This window comes from Cyprinus carpio, chromosome A9 (genome assembly GCF_018340385.1).
Source record: "Cyprinus carpio isolate SPL01 chromosome A9, ASM1834038v1, whole genome shotgun sequence".
NCBI classification, from domain to species: domain Eukaryota; kingdom Metazoa; phylum Chordata; class Actinopteri; order Cypriniformes; family Cyprinidae; genus Cyprinus; species Cyprinus carpio.
Window position 1 is genome coordinate 6,454,962 of NC_056580.1, and position 27,994 is coordinate 6,482,955.

General features: G+C 37.0%; 1 protein-coding gene across 8 annotated transcripts in view; it reads left to right on the plus strand.

The window, feature by feature from the left end:
* The window catches only part of LOC109095691 (diacylglycerol kinase eta-like), a 75,022-nt gene that overhangs the window by 18,181 nt on the left and 28,847 nt on the right, over positions 1-27,994 (plus strand). For 4 of the 8 annotated variants that reach the window (XM_042763284.1, XM_042763288.1, XM_042763285.1 and 1 more), the window contains 8 exons: positions 2,071-2,181; positions 2,586-2,732; positions 5,059-5,139; positions 17,405-17,509; positions 18,343-18,475; positions 24,265-24,371; positions 24,487-24,612; positions 24,698-24,800. In XM_042763284.1, coding sequence (XP_042619218.1) covers positions 2,071-2,181; positions 2,586-2,732; positions 5,059-5,139; positions 17,405-17,509; positions 18,343-18,475; positions 24,265-24,371; positions 24,487-24,612; positions 24,698-24,800 — 913 coding nt within the window. Of the gene's footprint in view, positions 1-2,070; positions 2,182-2,585; positions 2,733-5,058; positions 5,140-7,778; positions 8,511-17,404; positions 17,510-18,342; positions 18,476-24,264; positions 24,372-24,486; positions 24,613-24,697; positions 24,801-27,994 lie in introns of those variants that run through there. The other 4 variants (XM_042763290.1, XM_042763286.1, XM_042763287.1 and 1 more) reach the window with 3 other exon arrangements.

Below are 27,994 nucleotides of genomic sequence, written 5' to 3' on the forward strand. Positions count from 1 at the left end.
TCTTCCGCCGTGCCTGGCAGCAGCACTGGATAGCCCTCTGTGGACGGCACGACACTCCTCCACCACCCGGTGGACGGCAACGGCTCCTCCGGATTCGGGCAGCCGGCAGGAGTCCCCCGCTCCCTGCTCCTCCCCATCATGGCTCGGGCCTCCAGGCGAACAGTGGTGACTCCTCCTCTCCCTCAAGGATTGGCAGCCGTCCCTCCACATCTCCGGCAGCCGGCAGCGAGCTCTTCCGTCCCCCCGGCAACTCTCTCCAGCCCACCGCCTCGAGTGTCCATGGCAGCAGCCTGCTCCGCCATGCTCAATGGCACCGCAGTTTCACCACATCGGCGAGGGATCTTCGGCAGCGTTTCCATCCTTTCTCCCGGGTTTCGGCACCAGTGATACAATGTTTGTAAATCGGGAAGAAGGAGTCAGGAACCAGTGAACATTTAAATAAAAACTTTAATAATAAAATAAACACAAAAAAGCACAACAGCCCCTCACGGACGAACCCACAAACAGAACCAAAACACAAAATAAAATCCAGGCCTGGTCCTCTCTCGTCCTTCACTGTTGTAACTCCTCCCTTTATCCTTCCGGAGCTTCTCTGTGGGACTCGAGACCAGTGAGTGGCGCAGGTGTCACTCATTTCCAATTACTCCACCGGCCTCACTCCGTTCCCACGGCTCTCGTCATAGCTATGTTTTGGTTTTTATTGAATTGAACAATATCGTTCCTCTGTCATTATCATTACAGTTGTGATGTGGATGTCTCTATTCTCAAAGAATTAGAATGGTTATTAAATATTAATTAATAGGTTTTGGTGCAATTTGGTCTTTACAGTTGTTTTAAATAGTTTGATGCTAGCATGTTGCTAAGCTACATAATAGTACAGTAAGCACAAAAAGTACATAAAGAAAAATATTTAGCAAAGTACTCTGGTTTAATTTAAAGGGATAATCCATCCCAAAATTTTGTCATTAATCACTTACCCCCCATCTCGTTCCAAACCCATAAAAGCTTCGTTCGTCTTAGGAACACAATTTAAGATATTTTGGATGAAAACCAGGAGGCTTGTGACTGTCCCATAGACTGCCAAATAAATAACACTGTCAAGGTCCAGGAAAGTATGAAAAGCATCATCAGAATACTCCAGGAGAGGAATTGTTGAATAAAGTCGTTATTTTTGTTTTCTTCGTGTACAAAAAGTATTCTCGTCGCTTCATAACGTTACGGTTGAATCACTGATGGCAGATGGAGTATTCTGACGATGCTTTTCATACGTACAAAGCTTTTCCGGGTTTGGAACGACATGGGGGTAAGTGATTAATGACAAAATTTTCATTTTGTGGTGGAGTAACCCTTTAATCTCAGTCTCAGACGTCACACCCATAGACCGTTGGCTGAACATCTGATGCATGTGACGTCATCTGATTGGTTGAATTCTACAGGATTTTCAGGAGACGTTTGTGTCGCATTCTTTAACATTCCACTAGAAACAAAGATGCTGTGACTCCAAACGCCTCATGGAAGAAAAAAAGCAATTGTGTTTACAACTGTGACAATGAGCTCTTATCAGGATGTTGGATGTTCAAAAGTATGTGAAACATTTAAAGTTTGCGACTCTTTAAAACATGGCCAAGGGCTTTACACACGGTCTGTTATTGTGGGGGTTATCCACGCCCCTAAACATGATGCAGAACAGTGCGAAACATGATTGGGTGCTTTACCTGTCAGTCATATGGCTTGGGCGGTCCTTGCCCATTTAAAGTGGCCATGGTTTTTCTGCAGTCAGTCTGAAGGTCTGGCTATGTGAGACTAGGTTTAATTAGACTTTTTATCTACTCTTTTCAGTACTGAATAAAATATATTATGTAATCAGCATTCTCTAGATTATTATTATTTTTTTACTGAGCATTCTGGCATTGAAGATACTGCCTGGATATAATGCTACCTTAGAGTTTATCCCAAAATGGGGTGTCTTAGCTTTGGAACAATAAAGCATGTACAGAGCCAATCTATTCATCACTACTAGTAATTTTGTGCTTAAATGGTTTCTGACTTTCTATCTCACTCTTTCTGCAGACGAGCGTGAAGGAAGGGCTGCTTCTGAAACAGACAAGCTCGTTCCAGCGGTGGAAAAAGCGCTATTTCAAATTGCGGGGACGGACGCTATACTATGCCAAGGATGCCAAGGTGAGTTATTCTTTAATTATATCCTAATTCTGATATCCTGATACTACACTGTAAAAAATTTCCAACCTTTAATTGCTGCCCTAAAAAACAGTAAACCATTGCATTTTTTAATTTTATTTAATTACTGATAAAGAAAACCCAGTTGTTGTATTCAAAAAAAATTTTTTGTAACGATGCTAACATTTTTTACAGTGTACAGTAACCCCCCTACAATAAGCCCCCTGTAAGACCTACTGAGTGATCTGAGGTAAGGGGGTAGTAAATTTTGCTTGACCGTGGTTCATCCCAGGATTTACTGGGCATGCCTGTGCTGAGATGGGCTGAAGAGCTGCACATGGGCACTTGCATAGCACCTTCTGCCATGCCTTTAATGTCACTGTGTGTGTGTGGTTGCACTATGGCAGGCGGGTGGCGTTTTGGCCCGCTGGCAGTATCGGGTCTCTCGTAGCCGCGTGTGCTGGAGGGTGCTTTCCGTCTGCTGGACCGGTGCCCGCCGTCCACCGCCTGCTCTTGGCGCCAGTGGATCGGAGGAAGGCTTGGTGGCGATTCGGGTCAGCAACAGCAGCAACCCCCTCTTTATCTATCTAGCCTTCATCAATGACATTGCTGACCACCCATCACTCTGCTGGCATTGTTCGGGATGCCGTTTTTCTCATTGAGCTGCGGCACAAATGAAGCGGCATCATGTCATTTCCGCGTCTGCTTGTCTGTTTAGGCTTCTGAAGAAGAGGGTGGAAAGTCCCGGAGACGTGGCTTGTATGTCTTTGTCTGTGTCTGAAGGGAGATGTTTTACTCAAGAATCTTGTATTGAGTGAGTTCGCTTCCATTCCTATGTTCTCTGCCCATTCAGCTGCACTTCCTGTGGCTATGGATGGCATTCAGGCGTTGGGTCCGTGATCTGATCTGAATCAGGAGAGAAAGAGTGGATGCTTAAAATGTAGTCCAAAAAATGGCCAGTTCATATCTATGCAGCTGCCATGACATAAGCACTTTCTGCATAGCTCCTGAATGACGTGGAGTGGCACGAGCGCATGGCGGCAGAGAGCTGGGAGTTACGACACATACCTCACATGCAGAAACGAGGTGGCTGATCGCACTGCTGTGCTCAGACAAGGGGTTTTTGTTTGCATTGGCATGGCACCCGGGTCTGTGACGGACCCCGAGGCCTGCACTTCATGCAGTAGAACTATTTACACTGCCTGAGTATACAACCATCATTTACTCTAATATCTGCCAATCACCACCCAAACACCGGACCTTCACTGACTGAAACTGAAACTTGATGGAAAGGTCTCAGGAAGCCGGGAAATACTTATTTTATCCTTTAAATGCATATCTCTTTTTGGAGTTCATACATTGATTAACTTGATTATACATAGGGCTGGGTGGTATGACGGTATATACCATGTCGCGCACACACACACACACACACACACACACACACACACGTATAGATAGATTTATTTATTTAGTCTGGATCACAAAAAAGTGAAGTTGTTTTATTAAAATATGATGAATGAATGAAAATACTGAAATATGCAGTAAAAAACATGAAGATAATACCATAAATACCACAAAATACAAAATAACTGGATATTTTTATGACGTAGTGTAAAATATCATATGGTAAAACTTCCCTCCCTAAAAAGTATGATACGTATATGGTAAAAATTCCCTAAAAAAAAAAAAAAACTATTATTTATGATTATGGATTATTTTTTATTATATGCCGGGAAGTATAAAAAAAAAAAAAAAAAAAAAATATAGAAAGAAAATACAAACTATTAGTGATATTATTATTAAAATTTTTTAAAAAAAATTATAGTACCCTGCCGTTAAAAATGTCAATTGTAAAGTCAGATTTTTTTTTAAAAAATTAATAAAAATGCAGTAAAAAGTTAAGAAATTACAAATATAGAAAAGATTTATATTTATAAAATTATAACTTTTTTATTCATAGCGTAACAAACAAAAAACATCTCACCAATAATGAAAATTAAACTTAACATTTTAATATTAGAAAATAAAAAAAAGAATTCACATATAAAGATGCTGAAAATTCAGCTTTGCATCTTAGGAATAAAGATTAGCAAACAGAAGACATCTTACCAACCCCAAACATTTGAACAGTTTTGCACACTCAAATGTATTCAAGGAAAATTTTATTACTTTTTAATTGATGGTTACACTACGTGACATTTGTAGAATTCTTCAATCTAAATATTTGTTGAAAATGGTTTTCTAAACATTTCTAAGAATTTGCCACCTGTATTTTTGTTTCTTTATCTTATTTGTTATTAACCCACTTACTATTTTAAAACTGTTTTGAATGTGGCTCATCCAATTAGGAATTACAGGAAGTGTTTAACATAATATAACGCTGTTTTTGAAATGATTAATCATTTGCTTTGCATCCATCAAATTCCAAAAATAAAGAGAAAATAATCAAATGAGATGAAGTGCCTTTATTATCATTATTATTACATTGTTTGCTCAAACTCCCCAGCCCTAATTATGATTGCAGAAAATGAGATTGTTATTTCCTTGACAAAAGTTTAGTCAACAGCTTTCCTGAGTTGTTTCACTGGTTGCTGAAGGTGGTGTGTGGCGTTATTATTATCTCAGTCCTTCAGTTCTGCTCTTTGTGCTGATGGAGGAGGTCATAACAAACCCAGCTGTCTGCGATCCATCGTAAACTCATATAGCGCAAACGCATGGTAGTGCGTAGGATAAGGAGTAGCTCAATAAGCTCATTTCCGTGTCATTTCAGCAGAACAGTATTCAGTATCACTGTGCATAAGATGTTGGAAGCTAAATGGGTTGCGGTGCAGTGATCGTCAGTGTTTACTGTTCTCCTCTTTCTTCTCCTGTTCACAGTCTCTTATTTTCGACGAGGTGGATCTTTCAGATGCCAGTGTTGCCGAATCAAGCACAAAGAATGTCAACAACAGTTTTACGGTAAGCGGCCTTTTCCATGCTTTATGTCAACACCGGTGAATATACCACAAATAGACAGCACATTAGTTGTGTGATATGGACTATTAGTCTGCCAGATTTTACAGGATCATGCATTTCTCATAGCAACAAGTCAGTCAGTTCTACAAGTGTTTCGAGGTGAAGTGTGTCGTTTTTGTGTGCTGGTACACTGTAAAAAATGGCTGTGAATTTAACGGTAAAAGACTGTAAAAATGCTACAGAAAAATCCTGTTAAATGGTTAACATTAAATTCCCCTACTATATACGGTGTTACACCTGATGTTGTTAAATTATTGCATTATTTCAGTTTCATGTGTGTTACCATGATGGTGTTTAGTGTTAACTCAATATATGTTATTATTTAAAAACTGCTTGTGATGAGCTTTGGTTCATCATGTGACTTTCTCATCACCACCTGCATTTGGTGGCTATCAGTGTATTACAAAGGTACAAAACAGATTTCAGTACTTCAATAGATTGGTATATTAACATTATATCAGTTAATGAAATTACGGTATTTAACTGTAAATTTAAGTTAAAACCATAAAACCTAAAATGTTGCTACCGTTTTTTTAGGGTAAAATTCCGGCAACCACAGCTGCGGGTTTTTTTACCATAAATTGTACTGATTTTTTTTTTACAGTGTAGTAGAAGGTGTTAACGGTGTTAGCGCTGGCTTCAAATTGCAAGACTTTTTGACTGTTTTTGACAGAAGAAACTAATATTTTATTATTTTATTAATTATAGCTTCTATACAGTCAGGCAGGTAGCAAGTTCAGTTAATTTCTGTGAATTAATCCCAAACTCTAACTCAGTTATTTATAAAATCATGTCACATCTCTGTTATCCTTTACCATTTCAGAACAGATATATCTTCAAAAAAGATGGAAAATATATTATTATATTATATTAAAAAGAAAAGTTTAACCCTGCTACAAGGGTTACAAAATCTGACGGAGTGACCATAAATTTGACCTCTTTCTACCATAAATCTCTTTATGTATATTTTTTCCTCTTTTGGAAACATTATTGTGATTTTTCTTGTGCTATTGGAACAAATGGGAACACTTTTTTCTGTAGTCTTCTGTTTACCACTATAGAAGTTTACAACGACTTACGTTCAGAGAACCCGGAAACATATATTATTAGAAAATCCATGAAAGTTGCTTATTTTATACACTGTGAAACATGCAGATGTTGCCTCAGGCACATATTGTTGTGCTTTTCCATGGTATAATGTGTTTGTGAGCAAGTAAACAAGTGACATCAGCTGAGATCAAACGGGCCGAGGAGCAGCGACTGCGGTCGTGTCCTTCTAAAAACTGCAAGCTCCCCAGGCACGGCTATAAAAAGAAACAACGGAGGACCAAGAAAGCTCCGAGGAGAACGAGGGGCTATTCTTAGCAGCAGAGATGTTAGTGCTCCACTGAGCATGTTTTGGATGATGTGATCTCTGGCGTTTTGTTTAACAGTGAAGGGAGCCGTGCGGACGCGTGTGTAATGCACGTGCTCTGAGGTACTTGTTAAACTCCGCCTCCTTCAACAAATACTTTTTCCCTTCTGAAAAAAGAAATCACCCACTGCCAAGAAAAACAACAGATGCTCAATATACTTATAAATTATTGATAGGTTTTTTTGTTTTGTTTTTTTAAATAAAGCGTGTGTTCTTGTTCTATAAGCGAGGTGATCTGCAGATTTCAGAAACACATTACTCACCTCTGAGCATGCCAAACCCGCTCAAAAGCTATTTGAAAACATCGTTTATGTGATCCCACTGACACACTTCACGTTGAGGGAGTTTGTTCTGTGCTGGTTAATAATGATCCTCCTGAAGCTCTTGAAGGTTTACCCGCAGGAGAATTATATTGCTCAGAGGTTGCTCTTTTATGTCACAGGAAACTTAATTGAGTTCTCTGTAATGTTTTTCTGAAGTAACGACAGATGTGTCTTCTAGAATTCTGTAGTAGAAATAAAAATACTCCCAGATTGATATAAAGTAATAAAGCTATAAAATTAATATGGATAGCACTGCTTGGATGTATTATATTATTATCCATTTTTCAAACTACTTGTACTTCATATTATATTATATTATTATATTATATTATATTATATTATATTATATTATATTATATTATATTATATATTATATTATCAGGATAAAAAACCTGAAAGGCAGTAGACAAGTCTCTTAATATGCTCTTAATGTCATTGCTCTTGAGACAAAATTAAATTTCTTGTACGTTTCTTTCCTATAACAGGCACCTTTTCACAGTGCAGAAATTTTAATTTTAATTTTATTATTTTATTTTATTTTATTTTATTTTATTTTATTTTATTTTATTTTATTTTATTTTACCTGAATTAACTTGGGAGAAATAAAAATAGTTGCAATTGAGACAGTTATTAACAAAGAAAGGGTATAATCTATGAAATAAATATGGATGGCATAGCTTGAATCATTTGCTCTTGGAATAATTTGTTGGAGCTAATATTGAGAAGACTTTAAATTTCAGATTTCTTGAGTCTGAGTTTGTGGCAATATTGAGAGATCACTGGGTTTTATGCTCCAGAGAATACCCTGAAAAGCAGTAGACATGAGCTAAAGGCTCCATTTGCCTCACTGTACTCTGTAGGAGAAGCTATCGAGACAAAATGGATTTCCCTTGTGATTTTCTTTTCTACAGCAGGCACCTTTTCATAATCCACAGCCACTTTGGGCTCCATTTTTGCTGTATTTTTCTCAGTGTAGCTACCTACTGCTTTGTAGTCGTGCTGTGTTTTGTTTTTTCTTCTGTTGCTAAAAATAGCTCACAGCACTGTACGTTTCTGAGAGAGAGAGAGAGAGAGAGAGAGAGAAGTGATCTGTCTGCGGAACAAAAGGAAATCCTCAGAGTGATGTCACTCACAAAAACCTCCCGGTGATGAAGGGCTGCAGTCAAAAGCGATGAGCGAGTGAAAGATACTGGAGGACAGAGGCACAGCGAGTGATGAGGGATGATGGGAAGAGGTGAACGCTAGCCTGCTCTCTTTAATGACTCGCTTCTGCTTGACTTGGCCAGCGGTCCGGAGGGAGTTGTAATGGAGAGCAGCATTCAGAACTAAGACGGCCACTTAGCATGCAGGAATTGATCTTAATTCGTCCATCAAGATTTGTGCTTGTGTGTTGCGCCATGTGGAAGCGCTCAGTGTGGCGGTGCATGTGACATTACATGTGTGGGCTGTTCCTTGAGCGGTGGAGGGTTCTGCAGCGGTTGGGGGGGGCGAGAGCAAGCGGGAGAAACCAGGCTTCACAAACACACTCAGAGGCATCAGCTCACAGAAGCAGCGGTGCAGTTGAGAGCGGATAGCTGGTGAGTGCACTACACACACACACACACACACACACACACGCACGGCATGTGCATGAATACTGTATCCCGATGAGTGTCGCATGACATCTGGGTTCTGCTCGCTACCAGAATGGAAACTTGTCTGTAGATTCTGGTTGAGCTCTCTGTGAGACACTGCAGGTCTTCTGAGCGTGTAAGAGGAAAGGCAGGACGCTGCACCTTGAGGTACACGTGAGGGAGGCAAAGCTTCCAGCAGCAAGTGCTTTTCATCACCAGAAATCTCGAGAGCAGGATTCCATTATCCTCAGTTGGCACCGACTAGAGTTTTTAAAGAGCTGCACACAAATGGATTTGTCATTTTGTATGTATGCTGCTAAGTTTTGATGGCGCAGACTGATGCGTCTCATATCGTGGAATGGTACAGAACTGGAACAGCTTCAGTGCAGCATTTTAATTAATTGTTGTTATTTTCTGTTTGTTTGCATGTGCATACTTGACGCAAAATGTGTTCACGGAATTTTTTTTCAAATCAGATTTTAGGTTAAAATTTGCATGAAAATATGAGGGGAAAGTCTGCATCTTAGGACCATTTTAAATCAACTTTTACAGTGAAAACAAAAATTATGTAGGATTTCCTTTGAAATAATTTTCACTCTAGAAATTACAGCAGACACTAAATTAAACAAAATGTTGAAGTAAAAATACTTTTAAAAAAATTAATTTTAAAACATACTGCTGGAATTTATAATTTTTTTACAGTGTAGTTTAAATGGCAGTGTGACTTTTTTTCTATTAATTTCATTTTATATTTTTAATATTTAATTTTGATTATTTTTACATCTTTTCCACATACTTTCTAGAAGTGTTCATTTAGTCTCTATTACTTTTCATACCACAGGTAGTTCTTAAAATTATTGAGACATGCCTAATAATGAAAATAGTGTTCTAGAATAAAACGTTCTAGATGTAATTTAGTTTGCCACACAGCAGCACATTGAGCTGTTTTAAAAAGACAAAGCAGATTCTTTCCTTTGTAAACAGTTAAATCAGTGTGAGACACTTTATCCATGATGTTCTGACTAATGTCACTTATTTAATGATGAATATTCCTATAAAGTCAGGTACAGCACACCAGATCAATACAGGAACAGTGATAATGAAATCTACAAGATAAAAGCAAATTGATATTGGAAATATTATTCTAAAATGACATTGTTGATTCGCCACTAATGATCTTTTGTAAGAAAAATGGAGCTGACACGCCTGAGATTAAAGTCCATAAATAGAACGAGCTAGATCTAATGAAATAATAATCAGTTTTGTCCAGAGGGAATCCGCTGGCTCGCTAATGTGAAATAATGTAGACTTCAAGGGGTACGTAGAGGGAGCGCTTTAATTAAATGCAGTATCTCTTTCCTGTGGTATGAAAACACGGAGATAATGGATTCTGCATTGGCTGTAGTTAACCTTGATGGAGCAGGTGCTTCTAACATGTAACAGGGAGCAGACAGCTAAATATTATGCTTAACAGTTTTGCATTATTCATGATGGATTGCCTTAGCAGACAAAACTGTATATGTACACCACAGTCAATTTTTAATGTTTTTGGAAGAACATTGTGTGGCTGTGTGTATTTGATTAAAAATATTATTACAATTTAAAAGAACTGTTTTTATATTTGCAAAGCTGAATTTTCAGCATCATTACTCCAGTCTTCAGTGTCACGTGATACTTCAGAAATCATTCTGATATGCTGATTTGATGATCGAGAAACGTTTCTTGCTATCAATACTGAACACAGTTGTGCTGCTTCATATTTTAATGGGAACCGTGAAAAAAAAAAGTTAAAAGAACAGCATTAATTCAAAATGTTGCAAAAAAGTATTAATTGTGTGCTGTACTGTATATACATAGAACTGTATTATATCTATGTATATAGAGTAAATAAGGACATTTCATCAGTAGGATTTTGTTTAATTCTTAGTGTAATCTAGGAGGATTTCCATTTTATCCTTTAGGATAATTATTTAAAAATTATTATAAATTAGAAAATAGTTGTTATCTTAAAGAGATATTCCTACCTTATCTGACATTTAAAATTATTTTTGCTGTAAAGCCTAATATACTGCTGTCATTAGTTAAATAATATATTTACATTGCCTGACAAAAAAAATAAAATAAAAAATACAATTAAAAAAAATACAAATAATAAATAAATAAATATAATACATAAATGCATAATAATGTATGATTCATTCATTTAGTGCTGGGTTTGTGGTTATTATAGTACCTATATATATCGCTGTCATTGATATCTTGCTGATCATGAGGAGCTTTTCATCAAATCCAGTGGTGTTTTCTCCCGGAGCTTCAGTGAAGGTTTGATCTATTGACTCTAGAATGTTCTATAGTGTCATTGATTAGGTCAGACGTTAAATAAAGCAGCATTTGTCTCACACGGATGCTCTCTTAGAAGTCTCTGTGTCTCTGCTGCAGTATTGAACTGGAACGGCTTCACAACAGTCAGCCCCCTCTGTCAGTCTCATTGGAGTGAGCCATTCTTTACCTCACTGCTGCTTTTTCAAGTGCCACTTCTTTGACCAGTTTCTACCAAAATGGTGCTGGTTCTCAGTTTGGTGGTTTTGCTGGTTCTTCAACCTACATTTCATTGACTGACAGTTACTATGTAACATAACACATACACAAACAAACAGTCCTGCAGAGTAGCAATGTGCGAATTATATATGTGTATAAAAATCAACAAGTTGGGGGGGTGTGGCCAAACAACTAGTCAAAAAACTTTAACTGGAAACCCCATATAATTAGGCTGGTTTCAGATTGTTTTCTGGTTCCTGATCCCAAGCTGGCATGTTTCATAGGGGGTGTTTATGTAGAAAGCACTCATGTGATCTAGACGGAGTGCACAGAACCACTTTTATACCACTTAATTAAAAAGTAGATTTAGATTGCTATATCAATGAGAAAACAATGAAGAAAAAGTCATAAAATCAAAACATCAGGGCATGAAAGTCTTCCCCCATTACTAGACACATAGAAATAAAATAGATTTCAAGTGTTTACTTTGTAAATAGATCAGTTTAAGAATTGTGTCTATTGCAGTGCTATTTTAATGTTATTATTATGATACTACTACAGATTTTATTCTTATTTTGAACTAGCTTTTATCTTTATATTTTGTTTTCATTTTATTTTACTTGAAGTTTAATGTATTTTTTTTAATGTCTAGATTGATTTTATTAATTTTTATTTCTGTTTTAGTTATTTTGTCTTTACTTCAAGTAATATTTTTTATGGATTTTGTTTCAGTTAACTATAATATCCCTGAACTGTGGCAGTTTATGTGCAATTTTTATTTTACAAAAATAAAAAAAAATTGATAAATTTCAGAGAGTAATCATCTACTGTTACTGTTTTTACCCACATTTTATGACAATTTGGTATCATTTAATTGCTTTTTACAACATTGTAATTCTCTTGAACGATCTCACTTATCAACTTGTCATTTGTTGGATAACTAGTTGAATAGTCAACCATTGTGACCCATCCCTTTTATGGAGACCGAGAACCGGTTTCAAATTGGGAACCCTGTCATTGTAAAAGAGTGAAATCTTTTTTCTAGTTTGTCTAAACTCCATTTGAATGTAATCATGACCTGCAGTGATGGCGCACAAGAGAAATCACGCAGTGAAGTTGCTGTGTCCTCGTGGCATGAGCAGTTGAAGAGGCTTTTAGAGTAAGTGGCTGGCACGGATGAGCTGGGAGTTGCCCGTGTTTGATTGTGTAAGGGAGAAAGATGAATGCTAATGTGATTACTGCATCATGGCCGGGCATGGAAATTGATAGGTATGGTTTTTGGCAACAAAAATGAATCGGATAGCTCTATAAGTAATGATATAATAAGCCTGGAAAATTCCAGCGGCTCTTTCCACAGCTGACAGTGCAGTCTGGACAGTGTGACTTCTTTATTTGTTTTTGTAGAAGATACGCTGCTTGTGCTTTAGATCTGCAGTATCTATGGTGAACATATAAATAAACATGAAACTGCTGCGCTACACCGCAGCTTTCACACTGAACTGCCGTTCACAGCTCCGCCCTGCACTGCGAAACATGCCTTGCAGACCACTTGTCATTTACAAGCTAGTAAAGGACAACTGAAGCCTTACATAGCAGCTGTGTGGTGCACTGGCACAGGGTGGTATTTACGAAGGAGGCTTCCGAGATGCCAGTGTCTTCCTGTAGAAGAGGCTCCTCAGATGATTGGGGGGCCGCCATAGGCACTCGACGCTTCAAATGACCTTATCTGGTTGGACAAAAGAGTTATCTTAAAAGAGGTTATTTCATTAAATCCTGACAACTGATAGAAATAAAAGTGCAAAGCTCGTTCTTATTTAGCATTTATAATTTAGATTTTGGGTTCAGTACAACTTGACTGCTTCTGACAGCATTTGTGGTGAAATGCCGATTGAGATGAATTTATTTCAGAATCTAATAATTTATTTATAAAATATATACAAAATGCAAAAACCAATTCAAAGTTATTTTTTTAAAAATGAAAGTTCATTTTGATTTTTGCAGCATACAGTCAAATATTTCAAGGCGATACAATTGTACTAAAGAAGCTTCATTGACAGAAAGTCATGTGGTACAACCAGCAGTATCAAGAAACATGCAGAACAAATAAATAAAAATAAAGCAAGAAATTGTAGAGAAGGCCTCTTCAGACCCTTAAGACTATTTCAGTAAATGATAATTTGACCTTTTTATGATTTGGAAAGGTCAATTCTGGTGTAATGTCATGTGGCATGACACCCTAAAACCTTATGAATTACTTATATTTATGAATTAGTAATTCACAAGATATTAGTTAAAATATATACTTTTTTATCTTGAAAAATATATTCAATATCTTATTTCTAAAATAATGATTAAGGTGTGTTTACTTATGTATTTAAATACATAATAATGTAATTTGGTTTGTTTTTATTTGATAGTTACACCACATGACATATTAGTATGTCATGACTCATTACATTTCTTAAAAACGTTTCAAAAGATTTTTCCTTTTCTTTATCATGGCCACGTTTTTTTTTTTTTTTTTTTTTTTTGTCATTGACCTGAACCTGTACATACAATAAAGTAATTATTTAAATATCAATGTAAATTTTTTATTTAGCACCATTCAAAATAAGATGTTGAAATTTCTAATCAACATTATTATGCCACTCAGATCCAACAGCACTGAAAAAACAGCAAGCCGTGGATGAAGCTATCTTCACCCGCCATCCAAATGGCAAACATAATGAGCTACAATGTTGACATCCACATTACTCTGTTGCGTTTTTAATTCTCTCTCAGCACCTCTGCTACTGTTAGTGTATATCTTCAGCTACAGTACAGCCACTGCGTTTTCTCAAAGTGAGATTGCATGTCGAAAGTGAAACAGTCAAACAGTAACATTGAAAGCGTTGTTTATCTTGTAACCACACCTATGAAAACTGTAGTAGCCAGCTAGGAAAAAAATTCATTCCCCACCATGCCAGATGGTTATGGCTTGTTTTCCAAAAATGAGTGAAGCAACTTATGGTTGAGGCATTAATAACAGGAACAGATGAGTTTTATCTATCGCACCCATGTGAGCTCATTATTGCAGCCAGGAATACAAGGTTCTTTTACAGCTCTTTATAAATAGCTGAGAACATTGATACTTGTGATGACAGCTCGTTATAAATGTGAAGAACAGGAACAAGTAAATATTATAACAGTGTTTTAATGAAACAAATTTGGTCGAGCATAGCACAAGCAAGATTTTTCTAGACAGAAATGAGACTAAAGGAGAGCAAATAGGGCTGGACAATATGGCCAAAATTTATATCACAATGTATTTCTATATTTCGGACAATACGATATAACTCCGATATTGATATGAACATAATAAAAAAAAGTCTCGTAAAACCTACCAAGAATTTAACCTGTGATTTCAAAGCTATATGTTTAGCATAATTACTCCAGACACATGATCCTTCAGAAATCATTCTTATATTCTGATTTGCAGCTCAAAAATAATTTATTATTATGTGAAAACAGCTCAGTAGAATTTTTTGAGGTTTCTTTGATGAATAGAAAGTTCAGAAGAGCAGCATTTATCTGAAATAGAAATTGTAACATTATAAATGTCTTTATCATCACTTTTGATCAATTTAAAACATCCTTGCTAAATAAAAATTTATGTAATTTCTTTCCAAAAAAAGAAAGAAAGAGAGAAAGAAATTATATTGACTCAAAGCTTTTGAATGGAATAGCGTATAATGTTACAAAAGCTTTTTATTTCAGATAAATGCTGATCTTTGGATCTTTCTATTCATCAAAGAATCCTGGAAAAAAATGTACTCAACTGTTTTAAATATAGATAATAAGCAAATCGGCATATTATAATGATTTCTGGTTCAAATGACACTGAAGTAATGATGCTGAAAATTCAGCTTTGATCTCAGGAATAAACTACATTTTAAAATAAAGCAGTTATTTTAAATAGTAAAAATATTTCTAAATTTAACTGTTTTTGCTGTACTTTGGATCAAATAAATGCAGACTTGGTGAGTAGAAGAATTATTTTAAAGAAAAACATTATACAACAACAACAACAACAACAACAAACATTTTAATAACATTAAAAATCTTACTGTTCAAAAACTTTTGACTGTAAATTCAATCCAAATATAAATACAAATAAAAACAAATGTGCTTTAACAGTATAAAGAGTATGAAAAGTGCTCTGAGGTGCATGTTGCTGGAGACGGACTTGAATGCAAACTGATTGTCTGCCAGCAGGAGGCACTGTGAGAGCGGTAGAACCAGCGGTTTCCCCAGTAATGGCTGTAATAAAATCAGCTCCACTCATGAACACTTCTTTATCAGATAAAATGAAAATGCCATCGAAACTTTTCTGAAGACAGTCGGTTCCCTTCAGATATACATTCATATAAAACATCCGCGATGTGTTTTGATTTTGAAATGTGCAGTGCTCATGTTTATTCAACAAAGTCAAACGCCACAAATAAATCAATGTATGGGAAATACTGCTAATGTATATTGAAATACCGTAAATGTATTTAAAAATCATATCACCGTTATTGAAAAAATATATATATTGTGATACATATTGATATCGAATTATTGTCCAGCCCTAAGAGCAAATGGAGATTGGAGAAGAGTTCAGAAAATATCTGAACAATGTCTCAAACGTTGCTCAGATTTGTTCAGACTACAGAGTCTGAAATCAAAAGTCAGAGCTTTCAATATGAACTCAAACATTTTGCATCAAATTTTCCAAGCAAACTGTCTCAGCTATCGACATTCGTTTTATTGCTTTCATCTCATTTGTCTGTTTTAATTAATATTTTTAGAGATAAACTATTTAGGGATAGTTCACCTAAAAAAGAAAATTCTGTTAACAATCCAAAATCCATAAGACTTTTTAATTCCTCTTCAGAACACAAATTTTTGTCCCTCCATTGAAAGTCCATTCCACCAAAACTATCACATATAAGCACTGATCAATGAACACACACAGAGCACACCAAAAATGCTAATCAAAAGCTCAACCTTAATTGCATGATGTTGAGAATAAGCCTCATCGTTTGCATCAAGCAAGCATATTTGAGATTCTGCTTATCACATACAGTGAGCTCTATGTATGTGTGATTGTTACAGTATAAGTTAGTCTAGGGAAGACCGCAACAGAAAATTCTCTGCCGTCCCACAGTGTCTCACCACCAACCAATTTATTTTCTGTTGTGGTCTTCCCCAGACTAACTTAAACCGTAACAGAAATTGGGGGCTCGTACGGGATACTGGTTCGAGAGAGAGTAAACAAGGCACAGAATTCACACAGCAATGGAACCTAAGGCTCTAGACATAACAGTGATCAGTATGAATAAAAGCCTAAATCTGTTTGTCATATATAGAGATTGTTTCTCTTCAGAAGACTTGGTTAAACCACTTGATTCATATGGAGTACTTTTATGGTGTCTTAATGAACTCTATGAGGCTTGAAAGTTTGGTGGAATGGTCTTTCAATGGAGGGACAGAAGTCTTTCAGGTTTTATTAAAAATAACTTCATTTGAAGATGAAGTTGAACTAAAGTCTTAAGCTTTTGAATGACATGAAAGTGAGTAAATGATGACAGAATTTTCATTTTCAGATCTCAGTCAAGCCTATTGAGCTATAAAAGAACAACATCTGTGGATCGAAAGTCAGAATCAAAACTGTAAGTTGGGAATTCCCACTGTTTTGTCCTGAGATAACTGGGCACCGAATGTCATATTTAGCACTGAACATTTATAAAATATTGTAAATCTAAAAAAAAATGATCTAAATTAGTTTTTAAACCCAAAATGAGAAAATGATTTCAATTGGAATCTGCGGTGTTGTTGCAGTGCAGGTGGTAAGCTGTAATTCCCTCACGAGTATATCACCTGCTTCACCACGCGCTTTGCAGTGAAAACTGTTGTCGTGCTGCTGCGCACTGCCGGCGTGTGGAGATGTTAAGGGTGGTGTTATCAATAAATTATAGTGGTATTAAAAGCACAGAGGCTGACTAGCATGGAGGCTACCCCTGTTATGAAACAGGCTTTTAGCATTTTTCCGGGCACTCCGCCTGTCAGCCGAAATGTCGCTCAAGCATCCGAAACGAGTCGAGAGGAAAAGACCTGAGGGGTGGAGGTGGCCATTAAAGAGGAGAAGGGAGAAGAGGAAGAAGCGAGAAGTAGGGGGGCTTGTCCCGAGCCTTGTCTTAAAGAGTGGGAAGGGGGAGATCTCATTGTCAGTCGCAGTCAGTCAGGCAGGAGGGTGAGACGCTCCGCTCTCATCTCCCCGGATCTCTGTCTCCCTGTAGGTAATTACACCGTTCCGAAGGCTTATCCTGTGCGCCGAGAACAGGAAAGAAATGGAGGACTGGATCAGCTCACTGAAATCGGTTCAGTCCAGAGAGCATTACGAGGTAAGAGCACAGTTTGACTTGAGTTGCAGTTTGACATGCGTTTGTTGTTTTTCAGACACACTTCCTTGGAAATTAGAAGCTGAATATGCATGTCTTAGAATCCCCTTAACTGTTTCCAATCAGGTATTTTGCCATGCTTTGGGTGTTTTTGTATTTTGCCATGCTTTGGGTGTTCAAATCCACCTTCTAAACAGACCTACTTTCGGATTTCCTCTTCTCTCATAATGAAATATTATGCATAAATATTATGCTATCCATTTAAAATAGTTCTGGAAAAAGAGAATTTTGCTCTGTTTGTTGTTGCTAATTCACCAACTCTAATTGTGCATGTGGTGGTTTTTAGCAGCTGCCACCAGTAAATGAAAGTGCGGACTGCAGCACTGAGTGTTGACTGTACGCTCACTTTGATATAAAATGAAGATGGTTATGTAAGACTCTCAGCCCCCGTGTTCTGCAATACCACACCCAGAACTCCAGCGCTCTGCTGGCACCCCTGACTGCGGGCACTATCCTCCCTATTCAATTGTTTTAACATTTAAGACACATCAAACGGACATCTGGCCTTTTAAATCACTGTCCTTTTGCATTAGGGTGCTGCAGGTACATACACATGCCGGGAGCACAGGGGAAAACCTGTTGTCAGGCAGAGCCGTGGTGTGATATTGCATGCAGGAGGGTTGCCTGTCGTACATCTGCTGCTATTAAATGTGTGTCAGTCTGTGTGTGTTGCATGTGTGTGTATATGAGAGCTGAAAAACATAGCCTTTATTTTAAGGGCTCTGAAAAAGTCTTATTCTGGCGCTGCCAATTTGTCTTAACTTCTCCTTTGCTAGACGGCACAGTTTAATGTGGAACATTTCTCAGGGATGCACAACTGGTATGCCTGCTCCCACGCTCGCCCTACCTTCTGTAACGTCTGTCGGGACAGCCTCTCAGGGGTCACTTCTCATGGCCTCTCTTGTGAAGGTAGGTGTCTGCCCATCTCTCGCTCTCTTTCTCAAACCCGTATGTTGGATAATCCCTCTTTAATTATGGAGCTGCTTCGCTCAGCTCACTGTCCTTCCCCAAAGGTGTCATATTTTGATCAAAGTTGGTCAAGGGTGGTCAGGAATGGCTCAGGGCTGCATTAGAGTGGGTTGCACTGATCAGAGCTACTTAGTGCAGAAGCACAGCTAATTGAGGTGGGGAAAGATCTGAAAAGAAACGCAATGCAATAAATCGATACACTGATGCCAGGTATCTGTCTTTTATTTGTTTAATTTGAACTTCAAAGATATGATGTGCTTGCTTTTTATATTAAAATGCACATCAATCAGATGAAAACAGTTGAGATTGGAGATATAAAAATCCTTTTCAAGCAGGTATCCTGAACACTTCACCTGTCTCCTGCAGAACCACTTAAAGTCAACTTCAAACACCAATCACAGCCTATTGTGCTTTGGTAATCTGACATATTTTGAGAAAAATAGGATATTCGACAATAAGAATGGGCTTGTAGAATGAGATTGGATTTTATCTGTCTGGAATTATTTGGATCTTATAAAGGGGGAATGGAGGGGAAGGACTGAAAAGTAACTTTGTCATCAGGGTTTGCCTGGTTAACTTTGGTTAGCTCTTACTGTTAAGTGGACAGGTTTTTCAACTGATGGTAGTTCAAAAGTAGCTGTGCATTCTGATGAAAAAAATAAAAATAAATTGTAGCAGCATATGGATCATGAAAATTTCAACTAAAATTTTAACTAAAACTAAAACCAAAACTACAACAAATCATTAAAACAAAATATAAATTAACTGAAATAAAATGTTAAAAAATGTTCTTAATTTTTTTTATTTCATCTAGTTACCAAGGCGACATGTATCATTTTCATTAAGATTAACTTGAAGTACTAAAATAAAAGTAATAAATTGATAATAAAAATAATAAGTTATAATATATATAAATGTATATATATATACACAAAATTAAAATACTAATAAAAATTTCAAAGAAATTGTAATAAACAATAAATAAAAAAATATATACACATAATTAAAAAACTTGCAGCCAAAGTACTAAAACTATAATGGAAATCAAACTGAAAATATACAAATAACACCTAATTTATAATATTAACATAAACTAAAATAATATATCAATGATACTAAAATAATACTTATTATATTATAGTTGTATTCATTCATTCATTCATTCATTCATTCATTCATTCTTATATTCCCTATTTTTCACAAGGAGTTCTAATATAGAGTGATCAGACACATGGCATTTACTGTATGACTCAGGTGACTGGCTTAAAATTTTAGAAAGATTAAAAGATTAGAAAGACATTTTTTTTTTTAAATAACATGAACCAGTGAATAGTACACAAAAAATACTGGTGACCAATCACAGCACCTAAAATATATACTTTCCCTTGTACATTCTTGGAATTTGTACAAGGTATTTTCTATATATTTTTGTTTTCATATAAAATCTTGATGTTGAAGTTTGTGGCTATTTTTTTAGTTATTTGTCAACTACACACAGAAGCACCTCAAAGTACATGCTGGCAGGTTAGAACATGCTCACTTAAAATACTGCATCCAGGATCATGCATTATGCATGCTAATGGTGTGACATCATGTGGAAGAGAGTGCTAATTACTTTCAGAGATATGCAGATGGTGCTCATTAAACTCGGCTGACTGTCATTGGCTCTCACATAGCAGGAAATAAAAATAGTAAGCCTCTCACTCACTCCTCAGTTTTAATGAGAAATTCAAGTGAAACTCACACTGCTTTGTGAATAATACAAGCCTCGTTATTATCGTCATCCTAATGTTTCCTAATGTTGATTTTCCACCAAAACATCAAGACGCCATTTAGTAGGACAGTTTCCTGGGGTCACGTTGCATTAGGCAAAAGTGGATTGTGTGGTTGTGTGTGGTCGCAGTGGTCTAGAGAGTGATAATTAAAGAGCACTTTCCAGTGCTGTTGTCACAGCGTTTGCTTTCCAACAAGCAGACTCACTTCTGAGTATTAATTACTGTATGTGTTACTGTGGAAAGATGATCATATTTCTTTCAACAGACCTCTCATTACCATCTTCAAGCCTGGGAGCCACTTGTGTTCACATGGAAAATGCTTTTGTTTTGGCTGTTCGCAGACAATGGCATTAGACTGGACTACTGAGTGAACGAGAAAGATTATTTACAAAACTGATCATTCCAGTCCTGGATGCTGATTCTAGCACTCTAGCTAAAGTACAGACACAGTATGACTCTGGACTGTTTTTTCTGTGGATGGCACTTAATGCATATGATTGATAAGATAATGTTTCCTTAATACTCTATTGTTTTATAAAATCAGCTTATTGACTTCCAAAGTGTAGTTCATTGGTAATTAGTTCATATTCTTGTAAAATCAACTCAAGCTTGATTTTGTAGTCGAGACCAGCTCATTCAAGTCTGAGTCCAGATCGAGACCTGAGTTGGTTGAGTCTGGATTAAGACCAAGACCAGAAGAGGGTTGAGTCTGAGTCCAGATCAGGACTGGATGATGGTCGAGTCCGGGACAAGACCGATACTTGAAGGGATAGTTCACACAAAAATGTAAATTCTGTCATTAATTACTCACCCTCATGTCATTCCAAACCTGTAAGACCTTCGTTCATCTTCAGAAAACAAATTAAGATATTTTTGATTAAATCTGAGAGCTTTCTGCATAGACAGCAATGCAACTGAAATGTTTTATGGCCCAGAAAGGTAGTTAGGATATTTGTAAAAATGTTTGAATAAAACAAAAATAACGTTATTCAACAATTTCTTCAAAACAACAATAACGAAATTCTCCAACGAAATGCAGCCATCCATGTTAGACTTCTATGCACGTTCACGATAGTATCACAACACATGCATGTGCATTCTTCTGCTAGTAAACAAGGCTCAGCGCATCCAGTTTCATCGTCACAATGCTGGCTCCTGCGTCAGCAGCACCACACGCATGCGTAGACTGACATGGAGACCTGAAGAGGGTTCAGTCCAAGTCAAGATTGAAACCAGAACAGGGTCGAGTTTAAGTCAAGACCTAGAACAGAACAGAGTTGAGTCCAGGTCAAGAAAGAGACCAAAAAAAAAAAAAAAAGAGTCAAAAATGAGAACTGGGTTAAGTCAGAGTCAAAACAAGAGTCCAAATGCTCCTGAGAAGACCAAGACCCTTGAAAATATGATCATGGACTCAGACTCTTGTCCGGTCTTACAAGCACCTGTACTACAACTCTACATTGGTTACACATAATCATGTTGGCCAAACAAGGCACTGGGAATCAACTTCGAAACAGGATCACAAAGGCCAGACTTCAGTGGTCAGTGGGTCAGCAGCATATGTTTTGATGCGCTGGTGTCCCAACAAAGCTTCTTTACTAGCTTCACCAGCCAGTTCTGACCAGATTGGTCCAGCATTGGAATTCCTGCAGGTCTGCACTAGTCTTTTCAGCAGGGTTCACCAAGTTGAGAGACTTGAAGTTTAGAACGATCATTGCTGCTTATATTTCACTTCGATTTCCTGCAGCAGCCAATCAATAAAGACTGATGTGAGACATGGGCCCCAACAAAAGAGGCAAACTTGATATTTCTCACTCTCTAATATGACAGAGACATCCTGTCCATTAGCAGTGCATGGTAAACAGTCTTGCGTTCACTCTGCATTACTGAATTGTATGTAAATGGTTTGCTAACAGTCCTGAAAATGACATTAGATTGATTTATTGGAGATTTGTTTTCAGAGCCATGTGAAATGGTCTGAGTGTAGACCAGCTCTGATTACAAGATGAGTGCGGAGAGAGATGAGGAGCTCTCTGATTAGCATTATGATTCTCTGAAGAGGACATGTGCTCTTTCGTCTCATCTCAATAGATGAGGCTCCTCATTTATTATTGAGAAACAGCATTGTAGAAAGTGGAAAATTTTAGGGTCGGACATACCATGAGTGCTGAGCTTCCTTTCCCGTAAACAGCCCCGATCAGCCCATGCAGTATCCACTCCGGTGCTGGAATACACCAGGGAGGAAACACTTTCTGTGGTGACTGTGGGGCGTCCCGGCTGGCAGGGCTTGGCAAAATGTGCCTCTGCGCTGCTGTGATTAGCCGTGTCGCCACAAATCTGTGTAATCCTGCAGAACATAAGAAGCCCCGGCAGCATATGGAGGCATAATGCGCTCAGACACTGAGATGGGCTGATTTAACTGGATTTGAGGCTTCTTCAGGATCTGATTCTTGGACTATGGGCGCCAATCAGCCCTGCTTGTACAGAACAGCTCAGACCCTGAACGTTCTAGTTCTCTTGTAGAGATATCTGAACTGATTGCAGAATCTGTGTCGGGAAACGGCTGAGTGTATATTTTAAGTTTGTAGGAATGGAGGTGGCCACAATAATGTGCTGAAGTGTACATTATGGAGGAGGAAGCCAATCAATCAGCCGCTTAATTCCCCTTCTGGAAACGACCAGATGAACATTGCTAACTTGATTAGACCTGCAATGCAATTTAATAGAGGAAATCAGCAAAGAACTGTCGGCCATTAGTTTATTGGACCTCACCCACACCACTGGTGAGAATAAAAACAGCGCCCGTGGGGTTAAGAGGTTGAGTTGGCCAAAAGTTTGCAGAATTTAGAAGAAGTTAATAGATAATATAAAATACTTTGTCATGATGGATAAAAAAGAAGACAGCCATTGTTTCCATACTTTAGAAAGACTTCTAGAGTAATGGATGCTAATAGAGATTAGAAATGTAGATTTGTTGATTTTTTTTTTTTTTTTTACTTTATAGACCTTGAAAATAATAATGCATACGTTATTGCCAATGCTGAACAAATAATATAACTGCCTTACTTAGTGTAATAAAAGAAATGCACTTATTGAAAATGTTAATACTGGGAATATAATTTACAAATGGAATTGTATGAATATAAATTACGAAAACTTTGGGTCAGTAAGATTTATTTTTTATTTTTTATTTTTTTAATCAGCAAGGACACATTAAACTGATCAAATGTGACAGTAAAGACATTTATCTATTCAATTTATCTATTTCAAATAAATGCTGGCACTTTCTTGTCATCAAGAATCCTGGAAAAAAATAAATAAATCATGGTTTCCACAAAAATATTAAGTAGCACAACTGTTTTCAACACTGATAGTAAAAAATAAATAAATAAATAATAAAAAAAAAATATGTGTCTTGAGCATCGAATCAGCATATTAGAATGATTTCTGAACAATCATGTGATACAAAAGAATGGAGTAATGATGCTGAAAATTCAGCTTTGCATCACAGGAATAAATTACATTATAAAATATATTGCACTAGACAACTGTTATTTTAAATTGTAATAATATTTAACAATTTTACTGTACTTTTGATTAATACACGCAGCCTTGGCTTTTTAGGAAAAGTTGTTTATACCAAAATTATAATAGAGCCTGAATCAATCCATCAGAATTACAGGTAATTGTTCTTTGTACAGTGCTTGTCCTTTTCACGAGGCCCTGTTCTTTAATTAAAGAAAGGAGTTCGTTATTAGCATTTGGGTTTTCAAGTACTAATTCAGTGTTCCCCTCAGTTGATCACTATATATCGTGCAGTTTAATTTTAGCTTGATTTAAGAAGCATTTTCCAGACGTCTTTTTTCACCTCATATTTCTTCTGCTGAAATGAAAATCAGCAGCTCAAGGTTACTGCTGGCCAGACTCATAAGCAATTTTCTCATTACTCACTTGCAGTGTGTAAATTCAAGGCCCACAAAAGATGTGCAGTCAGGGCCACCAACAACTGCAAATGGACAACGCTGGCCTCTATCGGGAAGGACATCATTGAGGACGAGGATGGGGTGAGTCTCATAAAGCCCGTAGTTCAGTGAGCTAATGCATAACCTTTGATTGAAAAGTAAAAGTCTGGTCTATGGGTCTGCTGGTGCACATTTTTATTATATTCTGTTCCTGTAGATTTCGATGCCACACCAGTGGCTGGAAGGCAACCTGCCTGTCAGTGCTAAGTGTGCCGTTTGCGACAAAACCTGTGGCAGCGTGCTGCGCTTGCAGGACTGGCGTTGTTTGTGGTGCAAAGCCATGGTATGAACTACATATCCCAGAATCCCTTATGACTATTTGAGTTCAAAGAGCTTGTGAACTTTAAAAGCTGTCTGTGCTTGGACAGGTGCACACGGCATGCATGGATCTCTACCCCCGCAAATGTCCCCTCGGCCAGTGCAAAGTGTCCATCATCCCCCCTACCGCCCTCAACAGCATCGACTCAGACGGTAAGACTTTTCTTTTCACAAGAGTGACTTCAAGAGGGATTATTTTAGTCAGAGTTTATACACATAAATATTAATGAATATTAAATTAATTAATTAATATTAATAATATTATTTTGACCAGAAATATGCTGTTTTTAAATAAGAATTATTTATACATTTTTTTTTATTTTTAAAATGAATGTATGATTATTATTATTAGTAGTAGTAGTATTATATAAGCAATTAGTATAAGTTTTGTGCAAACTAATAATTTAATGTATTAATTGAAATGCTCTATTTGAGTGAGAATAATTAAAATGGCTATTGTATTTATTCATTTTTTATTTTAAAAATATTATTGTTATTATTATTATTATTATTATTATTATTATTATTATTATTATTATTATTATTATTATTATTATTATTATTATTATTATATAACCAACCTTGAGTTTGGGAAATGGTGTTTATAAATAACACATTATTAGTGTTATTATTATTATTATTATTATTACTACTACTACTACTACAATGTGTTTTTGCGCAAAATATTTATTTAATTTATTATTTTAAATAATATTATTTATATTGTATTTATACTGTATTTGGGTGAGGATCATTTAAATGGCCATAGCATTTATTAATCTTTTATTTTTTAAATGAAATTGTTATTATTATTATTATTATTATTATTATTATTATTATTATTATTATTATTATTATTATTAAGTTTATATTCTCAGTAAAATAAGAATACATACATACATAAATAAATACATGAGCAAGCAAGCTTTAAAACAGGTTGTTCTGAATGTCCACTAACCTTTTTTTTTACTGTTTATTTTAGATTTCTTTTACTTTTTTTTCAGTATTAGATTTTCAGGGGGTGGGGGTTTGTTGTTGTTCTTAGGAGAAGTTTTGAGTTATGAAAGTTTCAATGTGTTTTCATAGTACATGAAACCCTTTAATTTCAAAAGGTCAAGGTCACTAAGAATGGGTGATTGCATGATTGCGTGCTTATGCATGATCCCACTCTGGATATAATGTATGATTATGTATTGGCGTGTGTGTGCATGTGAAGTGGAGGGAGGAGCTCAGGTGAAGGGCTGTTGTAGATGGAGCTCATTAGCTTTACTAATTCCCAGGCTGCTTGAAGAGCAATATCTTTTTCATTATACCTCTGACCTCTTCTGATTTGATCATACAGGATGTGTTTTCCTGGGAGACACATGTTCCTCTATTTTTCTTTCCCATCTCTCCTGTATATGTCAGGGTGGTGTGGAAAGTCACTTTCCCTTAGAGCATCTTGTCCCAAGTCCTGACGCATGTAAACATAACAGCCCCTGGTGGACCATGTGCTTGGAAAATTCAAGAGGAGAGCAAACAAAAGCACTGTTCCATGCCCGGCTCTCTCTTTCTCCATCCCTTTCTGCATTATTAACCTGCCGCTGAGGATTCATACCTTGCTTGTTTGCTCAATCAGCCTGTGGTGGAGCATATGCCACTGATTTCCAGGAAATTGCACATTGTCTTTTATTGACAGCTGTGTGCATGCTATTTAGAGCTGCTTCATTCTCAACGATAGGTGTAAAAATAGCTCAATGGATGTGTCCGAAAGTTGAAAAAAATCTGCTTGAAAAAAATTAGTATGCAGCCCTACAATCAAACTTAGCAAATCTGGAGCATTTTTCTTAAACCACATTTTAAGTTGCAATCACTTCATTGCAATTAGATTTCATGCTGCCATATGTTACCATATTTTAATTCACCTATTGTATATTAATAGTTTATGCGCATTTGCCCTGTTTTTTCTAATCTATTCCATTAATTAATCTTTAAAACATTACATTAATTATTCATTTTAAACATTATTTATAATTAATATTGGTACATTGTTAATAATGTTTTGCAAGTCTAAAAACTTATATACATTTTTCACTCAAATTCTATGGGGATGTCCACATCACAACTAAAACAATAACGACAACAACAACAATAACGTTTTTTTTTTTTGTTTTTTTTTTCAGCTGATGAACAATAAAACCATTGACAGCCAATCAGAATCCATCCAACTTTAAAGACCTTGAGCATTTAAAGTGGTAGATGACAAAACTGCAGCGCGCTGTTTAACAAACGTTTTAGTGTGTTGGTGTGGACGATAATATAGTAATCTCTATAGTTATCATTCTCGGTGTCAACGGGTTTTAAGTAATTACCAACTTTCATCCGGCCATGTGTGAAGTCAAACCTTGTGAGCGCTGAGGACATCCACTATTGATCAGAACCTCAAAGCTCCTGCGTCTTTAATTGGCGGAGCACATATCGGATATAGAGATTAGTTGGGGCCAGACAGAAATGTAATGAAAATCAATAGCTGTGAAGTTTCGGCTGATATATTTTTGGATCGCTTTGTGGTTCCTGTTAATTGGCTGTTTTAAAACAGACAAAAAGAATGAAGGATGCATGGACGGATTGAACTCTGTTAAGCTGCTAAAGAAGCAGCCAGGGATGCAGAAAGCATGAGAATGTGATGGGAAAGTAGGAGAGTCCCTCACGTGTAAGGAATCTCCCGCCTCAGTGCTAGGTGGCGAGGAGAGCTGCATCTTAATTTGCTCAGGGCTGCCTTTGGCACGTGCTCAGGCTTCGTGACAATTTGCCTCAGCCTGCCTCCAGGAGAGATAGCAGGAGAGTGAAGGAAAGAGGAGGTGGGGCTTCTGTTAGACCTAAAGGGGTCTACTGACAAGACGTCCACCCACGCGTCTGTATCCGTTTTGCAACCACGCGGAGAACATGCAAACCTGGTCTTGAGGGCGGCTTTCAGGTTTACCAACACTCATGCATGCTTAGAGCCATGTATGCAAACATGATGCAATACGCATAGATGCATACAGTTACCCAGAATGAATGCACTGTGTGCACATGCAAACAATTCCTCCCAGACGTCTGCACCAGACAGACAGGAATGTGAAAGTCTAAATGGTGCATATGGTGAATCTCATAAGCACAGCAGGTTATTGCTCGCAGCCACTGGCATGTTCAGACTGTTTACTGCACATGCTGCATGCGTGCACGTGACCGCCTCGACTACGAGCACGTTTGACAGCTCCTCACTCAGCCTGAAATCATAGTGCCGGATTATTTACACACTATAGTACACATTATTTCCCACTAAAACATACTAGGCTGAGGGTTTGCTTTTCCTTGTGCTGCAG